The 10,188-nt window shown below is 43.0% G+C and overlaps 1 protein-coding gene across 3 annotated transcripts in view; it reads right to left on the bottom strand.

The window, feature by feature from the left end:
- Positions 1-4,542: 4,542 nt before the first annotated feature.
- Positions 4,543-10,188, bottom strand: part of Wdr36 (WD repeat domain 36) — a 35,893-nt gene continuing 30,247 nt past the window's right edge. The window contains exons 23-24 of one of the 3 annotated variants that reach the window (XR_010059604.1): positions 9,317-9,484; positions 4,543-6,979 (exon numbers count right to left, since the gene is read on the bottom strand). Coding sequence is in view for 1 of the 3 variants with exons in the window: in XM_063277596.1 (XP_063133666.1) it covers positions 9,443-9,484 (42 nt within the window). In the remaining 2 variants the exon portion in view is untranslated. Of the gene's footprint in view, positions 9,485-10,188 lie in introns of all 3 variants that reach the window. The other 2 variants (XR_010059605.1, XM_063277596.1) reach the window with 2 other exon arrangements.

Raw genomic sequence — 10,188 nt, 5'->3', positions numbered from 1 at the left:
CAGAGCACTAAAGACTGTTCAAGTTGGGCCAGTTTTTCATCTTCGAGTAGCCACATAATTTCATTTCCTATTAAGTAGGTTTACCTTTGATAATGTATATACCGAATTTCACTAGTTGAAATCAGGATTTATCCATAACTTACATGTAAAAGTTCCAAAAACACAGTGAGCCATGGCCAGTGGCCACTGCCAGCCAATGCAGTAATTTCTGTGGCTTCCTTCCTTCCGGTGGAATCCTGAACGTCTCCTCACTGTGGTCAGAGAGCTTTGGCCCATTCCCCTTGGGTTTCTTGCTTAGAAGGTTATCCATATCTGATGGTTAGAGCTGTGACAGCCAGTTTGAGACCACACAATGTCAGCTTTGAAAAACAAAAGGTCTTGGTTTTTCATCATATCTGTGTTTTTCATCCTGTCACCAAGTAACAGCGCCAGGGGTGAGTAACCTGACTCCTAGTCCCTGGTTCATAAGAAAGAGATTCCTACTCACTTGCACTGGGACTTCTCCTTTACCAGCATGGAGGGTAGAATGGCCTGTTGTTGTTAGAATTGAATGAAAAGGGCTGGGGGTTGGGCAGCTAAAGAGAGGACCGTTCTGCTTTTGGGGATGGATACCTCGTGAATACCTTTTCTTTGCCTCAGGAATTTGCACTGTAGAATCCTGAACCCCAGTTTCTCAGCTGGCAACAATATGAGTTGGGAGTGCTGTGAAGCAAGGCCGATGTGGAACCTGACCAGGCTGGGTGGTAGCCATGGCTTCCAATGTTCAGAGACATCAGAAACTGAGCTTCCCAACACTTAGATCAGTATCAGCTGTGGCAGAGTACCTTGAAATGGTCTGGTTGTTGTTCTCAACCACATAAGGTAAAAAAGATTTGAAGAGATACTTAATAGTCTTCAAAAATACTATGCCAAAATGTCTAACACTGGAACCGATCACCAGCACTGGCATATTTCACTGTATCAACAGTTATACATTCTGGATTTATGGTTTATTTCATCCTAAAATTTTGACTAAGGAACAACTGAACTCAACATTGACGCCATCTAAATCTAAGGTTCCATAGGGTTCCAATGAGAACTGCCTGGCCTTCTGGGCCTCACAAGGGCCTTAACAATAGCAGCAATATAGTTCCGTATCATAGATATCAGATGGAGAGCATTTTGGAGATGAATCTTGGTTTTCGTACAGTACAGGTTAACACTTCTTGGTGAGGCCACAATCCTTCAACCACATAAGTAGGGCAGTGGCCTCAGCTCTGTGGTGGTGTTGTCTTAGTATTCTCTCAGTCTTGAAAACTGAGGGCCCTACTAAGCTTTGGTTTAGCTCCATGAAATCCTGCTAGTATTTGCTGTCCTTGACAAACTGAAAGTGAAAAAAGTCAGATAATATATTGACTACAAAAACAGTTCTTCATATTCTGCTGACCTCCTGAAAGAGTTTCAGAGAGACCCAAGGAACCGTGGACTATACGCTGACCAAACACTAAATTAAATACTTGTTGAATACCTGCTGTGTACAAAGCACAGAAATAAATTCCGTAGGAAATTTGGAAATTCAGCTGAGGCAGGATAGAAGCAAAGGCAGAGCAATGGAATGAGATCGTCATGTGGACACAAGATGAGATGGTGGAACGAGCTGATACCCAGATGACAGAGCAGAATTCAAGATGGAATCCGCAACTAGGCTGAGACATGTTTTAGATACGGGGAAATAATGATAGGGCGCACCCAGGTTTACCTTCAGTGTCTGTGGGCAACACTATTACTTCAGAAATTTTGCTATTTAAAACACTATAATAAATGACCTTTTCTCCTTGAAAGACAATTGTGAAAAGTGTCTGTCTGTCTGTCTGTCTGTCTGTGTCTGCATGGGTTTGGGGATTGAAACCAGGTTTCTTGGAAATGAAGAAAGCACTCTACCATTGAGGTATGCCTTTAGCCCAAGGTCAGTGATTTTAAAAATAAAATTTGTCTTAGGTAATATAAGGTGTGGTGTACATCACAGTGATTGTGACTTCTCAGCAGGAAGAAGCGTGGTGATTTCCTCATCTGAGTGCTCGCAAAGGTCACAGAGATAAGCCAATATGAGATAATGCCTCTTCATTTTGTTCGCCTGGAGTCAGGTGGCCTATTTTTGTTTATCGCTGAAGAAAAGTGAAACTCTACACCCAGATTCCGCCCACTTCCTGGGAAACATGGGACCTGAACACCGTTGGGTGAGGAGCTCCTCTAACCAGGGTTGTACTTCCCACCACTTCCTGGAGAGCTGCCTGGGTCAGCAGACACCCTGTGACTCATGGCTACCTGCCTGTGTCTCCTTTTCTGTTCATGCCAGAGCAGACCTGGAGACCACCCACTGCTCCCAAAGAGCCAGAAACTCACATCTAACTGACTGCGGTCAAGTGAAGAAGGAACCTGGAGTTTTGGGGAAGCTCCAATGAGTCAACGGCAGACATGGCTGGAGCTTCTTCGCGTAATTCTCTAGGAGAAAATGGAAGGGAACCAGTCACATAGGATTTATCTTCGTAACAGGATATATGAACAATATCACATAAATACAAATTATAACAGATGTAAAGATTCTACTTGAAAAAACCTAAACATGGAGGTAAAATAATCTAAAAAGTACTAAAACTATATAAAGTAATACCTGGATAAAGATGATACTGTATCCTGTCTTGTTTAAGATAAAAGTACACAGTACACTGTATGCAGTTCAAGTCTCTTCTGTGCCCATCCTTGGAGGAGGACCATCCACCTCTCCATGTCCTGGAGATGACAGGAAGCTTGAATTTGGACACGCTGTCTTCTATTCCCCCTGTTATATCCTATCTGCACTCCTCTCTTGTTGCTCCCTGCAGGACCCAGGGCATAAGACTTCTGGTCCTTCTTGTCTCTGTGGAGATGGATACATGATGCCAGTCCTATCCTGCTCAGCTTTCTGAAACCAGGCACATCAAAGGCCTTGTCTCTTCTGCTTTGGGATTCTGACCATCTTGCCACGCTGTGCTCTCACCCCAGGTGTACTGAGTAAGGGCTGAGGTAGGGAAGAGGTGGAGAGGAGCAGAACTCCATGGCTATTTCCTCATGGTTGAGCCCCTGCTATGAAGTGTCTTCACCTCACATGGTAACACAGCAGCAGCCATGAGCCACCCATCTCTGCTCCACCTCTGCCTTTCTCCCCAATGAGCTGGTAATTGAAACTGTACTGATTGTCAGGGATGGACCTTCACTCCAGAAGCCATGATTGATCATCGGTGGCTGATGTGTAGTCCCTTCTCCAAATCTGACCATCAATTATTAACCAGAGAATAGACAAGTGTTCTTCTCCAAAGAAAGTCAGGGTCCTTTCCCTCCTCACACGAAGGCTTCTCCTTCATTATTGCTCTTCGAGAAAGGCAGAATGCTAAGCCGAACAAAAACAGACAGGAGCTAAAACAGGCTTCGTAGTGACTGGCGTGCAGTGTGCTCTGTGCTCCACAGAGCAGCCCCTTGCTGTGCAACACCCGGTGCTGCACACGGCCTGCTAGAGGCCGAGAGTTCTGGAAACACTTAGACTTGCCACTCACCTGCAGGCTTGCCTAGTATTTCTTCAAGTCGAGTGTGGCAGGGGGAAATAAAAGGGTCAGAACAGTGAGGCAGAGGCCAGACTCGCAAAGAGCCAAGGAAGATAAATTAGTTGTAAAGAATGGAATTTAGGTGTGATAGAAACTGCATATTGCTTTAAAAAAAGAATTGCGTTCTAATATTTATGCTGTGATGGCCATCTTGTCAGCTTCAATGGAATGAGAAAAATAAGCCTAAAAGCATACAACTGGGGTGTCTGCGAGGTGATTTCCAGAGAGGATTAACTAGTGGGACAATAATGGGGGTGAAGATGTAACCCAAGGAGGCCTGCAGGCTAGCACAGTCTCTCTTCTCCTGGTGGTCATCACGTGGTATGCCATGCTTCTTTGCAAGCTCCTTGCTGAGAGCCTAAAAACTAAGCTAATTTCCTCTCACAATGTCATTTGTGTCAGGCGGTCTACCCAGAAAGGAAAGAGCTAGCCTATCTGCTAGCCCTTTGCTTTTTTTGGTGAACATTGTTATTTACATGTTTATGGTGTAGAAAATCACTTTATAAGACTGTCAAGGCGATCAGCCAGCATACATCCAGTACGAGCACAAGGATCTGAGAGCTCTGATCCTTAGCACCCAAGCCAAACTCAGGTGTGGGAATACTAGCCCGTCCCATATGTGAAAATCACCGAGAGGCTGCTGACACAGGAACCCTGGGGGTTTGCTGGCCAGCTAGTTTAGTCAATTAGTGAGCTGCAAGATCAGTGAGAGATCGTGTCTCAAAACACAAGACAGAGAAACTGTTGAGTAAGATGCCCAACATCAACCTCTGCGTCCCACACACATGGGAAGACACTCATGAATATGTACGTATGCAGATGCCACCCACGAAAGTACAGACAAAACCAAAACCAAGTATTGAACAACATACGGGACTATTTTAGGGCAACAGCTGCTATGATAAACATCATGACCAAAAGGAAGTTGGGAGGAAAAGCTTTATTTGGTTTACAATTCCATATTATGGCCCATGTTGAAGGAAATCAAACAAGGTGGGCCATAGAGGAGTGCTGCTTACTGGTTCTCACCTCATGGCTGGCTCAGTGTGTCTTAGAGAGTCCAGAACCACCTGGCCAAGCTATCTTCACTCTCAATGGACTGAGCCTTCCCACATCCATCACTAGTTAGGAAAATGTCTTACAGCCTTGCCTACACTCCCGTCTTAAGAAGGCATTTTCTCAGTTCAGGCTCCTTCCTCTTCAGTGACTCTAGCTTAAATCAAGTAGACAAAAACTAGCAGTCGCAGGACAGAGACATTTAGTAGATTCAAGTGGAATTAAAAATTAGCATAATTGAAGACAATGAAATAAACTGTACAGAATTCTTCATACAACTAAAGTCCCTAAGCTCAAAACCTATAAATCTGAGTGAAAGGCAAACCACCAATCAAAGCTACCGGCCTTTCACATTAATTTCAGCAATGGGTACTGAATGGGTAATTTCGGCAGTGATATTTTGTCTAAATTTTCTATTGCAGCTGTTTCTTTCCTGGCAGTTTGATTCTTGTTTTCTGTGTATGTGCAGAGAGAAAGCCTTCTGTGAGAACTCTTTTATCTTCCATGAGCCTCCTTAGTTTGTGCTGTCAGCAGGCTATGATTGTGCTGCCACGCTCTGCTCTGGTAGAGTGTGCTCACTAGATCACAGTGGGTCTATAAGCAGTCTTCTTTTCCCAGCTCTCTTCCTCGTTTTCTACAGGAAGCAGATAAAACTTGCCAGAGTCCTTCGAAAATCTCCCAGTTGTGGGAAAACAATGTCTGAGCAACAGCTGGCCCTTCTGTGTAAACATGTTAGTACAGTCATACCCAGAACAGCCACACTGTGTGCAAGGGTGTACGCCTCTAAGAGTCATACCCAGAACAGCCACACTGTGTGCAAGGGTGTAAGCCCCTAAGAGGCTCCAGGGGTTTGTGGAGGAGGGTTGGGGCGGGAAGAACCAATATTCTAACTCTAGTGTTGCAATGCGCCGGGTATTTCTCCAATGTGGCTTCAGTAACCCCAGGCCTGCAAGTCTTACCCTAAACCCCTTTCCTTCTTTTCTTTCTAACGCCTCCCAGAACAGGAGGGGTCATAGAATAAGCTGTATAGCCTCCTTCCCTCTCTGGTCCTTTTGTGTCCAAGTTCAGTCAAGCCAGAAGCATGATGAAACACTGTGAAGTCTCATCCCTCAGAGCCTTTCCTGGGAAGGGTCAGGTTGTGCGCGGGTGACGCTGATGCTGACTTGGGGGTCAGCTCCTTCTGAGAACCAATGTCCTTCTCTGTGACAGTCACACATCAGCTCAGAGATTCACACAGGCACTGTGTTCTTCGCTTAACATCACATGCTGGACATCACTGATTCCTCGGCAAAAGCGCAGGCGGTAAGCTTCATGATTGCCTCCGTCCAGGAAGGGAGCCTGTAGTTAACTACTCTTCAGAAACAAATTACTGTGGTTTTGGAATCTCAGGGTCTCAAACCGTTTATCAGCAGAAGACAGAGAGGACAGCAAAACTCTAACCAAAGTGTGTAGGAGAAATACCTTTCAGACCAAGGACCTGGTTTTCCTTTCCTTCCAGAAACACTGCTTTCTCAGGTTGCTTCGACAGAACTGTCAGATAAAATAACATGAAACGAGTAATACTCAGACACTGAGAAAAAGGGATTTTCCAGTGAGATGACAGCTTTTTACCTGGAGAATAGGAAGGAGAGGGAAGGTAGGGAGAGGAAAGCAAAGGAGGGAAAAAGTAGAGGGAGTCCCCCTTTCTGAGCTTCACTGGTCTCCAGTCTCTACAGACAGCAGGATAGGCTGCACTCCTGTGGGTCAACTGCCTCAAAAGGAATAGAATGCTGTGAAAAGCAAAAACAAAAACAGCAGACTAAAGGCTGATAATGTAGCTCAATGACAGAGTTCTTGCTTAGTGTGCCCTGACATAAAAGCACCTTTAAATTCTTAAATTACCCTTCCTATTTAAGCAAACACCAAAGTCTTCTATAATTTGTGATCAAGAGTCCTACGTAATACATAATAAAAATAATTTAAGAAGCTGAAGAGATGGCTTAGAGGCCAAAAGTGCATAGAAAAGTAACACCGTGTAGAGTTGAGACCTTAGGCTTTCCCCCATAAGTAAATGTAATAAATGAAAAAGGGGGCCATGAGTTTGAAGGAGGCCAAGGAACTAGGATATATGCAGCAGTTCTCAACCTGTGGGTCACCACCCCCAGGGGTCGGGTATCAGACATCCTGTCTATCACATATTTACAATTCATAATAGTAGCAAAGTTACAGTGGTATGGTAGCGATGAAAAATTTTACAGTTGGGGGTCAGACAACACGAGGAACTGTACTGAAGGGCCACAGCATCAGGAAGGCTGAGAACTGCCAGCCTGGAGGAAGGAAGGAGAGGAAATAATAAAATCATATTACAATCTGAAATAATAAAAAAAAAAAAATAAAGAGAAACACCTTAATGCTGGTTCCACAGGGAGTCACATTATTAAAACTCTGTCTTAATGCCTGGACTATTTTGGTGGACTCTGTATTAAGTACTAATCTAGCCTCTCAATAAAGTATGTATTTCAATCTATCTCTTTTCCTATCACAGAACACTTATTTAAAAAGAACACATGGGCAGTGGTGGCCCATGCCTTTAATCCCAGCACTCAGGAGGCGAGAGGCAGGCAGATCTGAGTTGGAGGCCAGCCTGGTGGACAGAGTGAGTTACAGGACAATCAGGACTACACAGAGAGGCCCTGCCTCAAAAGCCAAAAATAAGTAAAAAAAAAAACAAAAAAAACAACAACAAAAAACAAAAAAACAAAAAACAAAACTACATTTGAAATATGGTTTTCAAACATACAAACCATGCTTCCCCGGATCCTTTTATAGAATCAGTTCTCCAGGAGGAAATAAACTTTTAGATACACATTTTTATTTTTGCCCTTCTCTCCCTTTTGTCTCAGAACACTTTTACTTGGGTGGCTGCATGTCTACCTCAGTTCATGTGGTTTCTTGGTGTGGTCTCTCTCCCCTTTCTAGGGCTCAATGAATGACTCAGTCTGGCTCATCAAAAGCTAATCCCCCAGCCACTCTAGTAGGTTTAAAGGTTAAGCAGGCTCACTGTGAGACGTACTGTACTGTACTGTATTGTACTGTACTGTATTGTACTGTACTGCATTGTACTGTACTGCATTGTACTGTACTGCATTGTACTGTACTGTACTGTATTGTACTGTACTGTACTGTATTGTACTGTACTGTATTGTACTGTACTGTATTGTAGGTCTTAGTTTGTAACAAGTTTAAGAATACGTGGGACTAGAGAGCTCAGTGGTTGGGAGCATATATTGCTCTTGCTTAGCACCTGAGTTCAGGACCTGTGATAGGAATCTCAAGAAGTCAAACAACTCCGGTGTCTGAGGGCCTACATCCCTGTGCACATACCTTTTCACATAAATATACATATTGATAATAAAAGTAAATATTAAAAAAACATGAGACTGTAGAACTGTTGACAGCTTGAAGTTTTGGTCTCCAATTTGTTCTCAGCTGTCATGAAGAAATACTCTTGTCAGTCAGTGGGTGAGGTAGGACCCGAGCAGGTTGGTCAGTAAGAGCTCAGAGCATCATGAAGCCCGCCAAGAGACAATTTTATCCCTGTCTTTGTTAGTGTTGGGCTTCTGTCCTGTGTAACCAATTCATAAAAACACGTAAGCCTCCATTAAGTGACACTAACCTCCTTGAAAATGTGCACAAAGCATGATTTTTAAAGAAAATACAATTTGCCAATCATGGCTAAAGAAGAAACTTAACAGTAAAGTTACCACAGAAGAAATGAAAACCAAGAAGCAACAAAGACTCGGGACTTTTCCCCCCACTTGATTAGGCCAAAGTGTTGGTCGTTTTAAAATCAAAGTTAGACTATTCTATCAAACATATGAAACAGTTTCGCCTTAGCCTGTGCTACCCGGGGGATGAAATATTACTCAGTACGGGAAATACTCATTCATTATACTAATTGGAGAACTTTTCTTCCAATTTCAAAAAAATGCCTTAAAATCCCCACGTCTATTTATTTAAAAAGTGTTAATAAAATGACTCCTAAGGTATTCTGCTGTCATCAGAGAAGCTGTCTCCTGCAGCAGGTGAGAAGGGATGCAGAGACCCACAGCCAGACATTATGTGGAGGTTTAAACTAGACCTCTCCATCAAACCCCTCCCTCAGAGCTCAGGGAACCTAGCAGAAAAGGAGGAACGAGAATAGAGGAGAGAGGGGGACAGAGGGGACCAGGAGAACTAGGAGCTCTGTATCAACTGAGCAAAGCCCATGTAAACTCCGAGAGTGGGAAACAGCAAGCGCAGGACCAGCATGGGGCTGCACCTGGTCCTCTTAATCACAGCTTTTAGCGTAGCACCCTCTACGGGACCCAAGGGTGTGAACCAGTGGGTCTCTGATTCTTGTGCCTGCTTTTAGGCTTTTTCCCTTTTGTTGGGATGCCTTGTCCAGACTCAATATAATTTTATCTTTTACATTTTGTCTACTTGGTTGTTAATCTTAGAAGCCTGTTCTTTTCTAATGAGAAGAAAGGGAGGGCCCTAAAGGAGAAAGGATATTGGGATGAACTGGGGGAGTGGAGGGCAGGAAAACTGTAATTGGGATTACTGTATGAGAAAAGAATCTATTTTCAATAAAAAGAAAGAAACTAGCACATATAAAATCTTACAATTTAATGAAGGTTGATATCTAGCAGGAACTTAGTGCATCCTCTAACAGAAGACCACTGAGGCGTCCGCACCCAAGCTGGCAACAAGGCAGGCACTTCTACGAGGCACAGCTAGTCGTCTGCAGATCAAGCAATCCTAACTCCAACCAACCAAATACAACATGAACACTGAGTAAGAAATAAAATGTTAGCAACGTCAAAGGAGGAACTTCTCTTGGAATTTCCAAAAGAATGTCTTGATTAACACTTTTAAATGAAGTCCGTATTGTCAAGAAAAACAAGCATATTAAAAATAAATTTGTTTTTATCACAGCAATAATTTATAAAGCATTTTCAAAGAGATTTTACTATAGCAACACAAAAATACCCAGAAATGTCAAAAATGTATTTTACAAACACATACCCACAAACACTGTGAAAATAAGACACTAAGATAGCTTGCTCACAAATATTATGTAATACCAATCGTTGTTCTTGAAGAGAAATACCCATTTTAGTATTTTTTCAATTTTATGATTTAAATTCCACCCAAATCCAGATTGCAAGAAGATATGCTTGATAGGAGGCAAGAAGTATTTGAAAGATATATAAGATGACCATATCCCACCAAACTACAATCAGAGCACACAGTATTCATTGTTAAAACACTGAATAGCTCAAAAAAAAGGACAATGAAATCGGGCATTTCTGCTCAATGACAAATGACGAAATAAGTGGATCTTCAATTCATGACGTGTAAACAAATGACCAGCTAAAAGCATTTCCGTGACAGCTGGAAATACACAACCATCTAGAGGAAACATTGATAACAAAGATCAATGCTTAGGTTCTATTAGATATCAACAAGGGTGGGTGTGGTGGTACACACCTTC

The sequence above is a fragment of the Rattus norvegicus genome, chromosome 18, assembly GCF_036323735.1.
Source record: "Rattus norvegicus strain BN/NHsdMcwi chromosome 18, GRCr8, whole genome shotgun sequence".
Lineage (NCBI taxonomy): Eukaryota > Metazoa > Chordata > Mammalia > Rodentia > Muridae > Rattus > Rattus norvegicus.
This window is presented reverse-complemented; position numbering and strand designations above follow the sequence as displayed.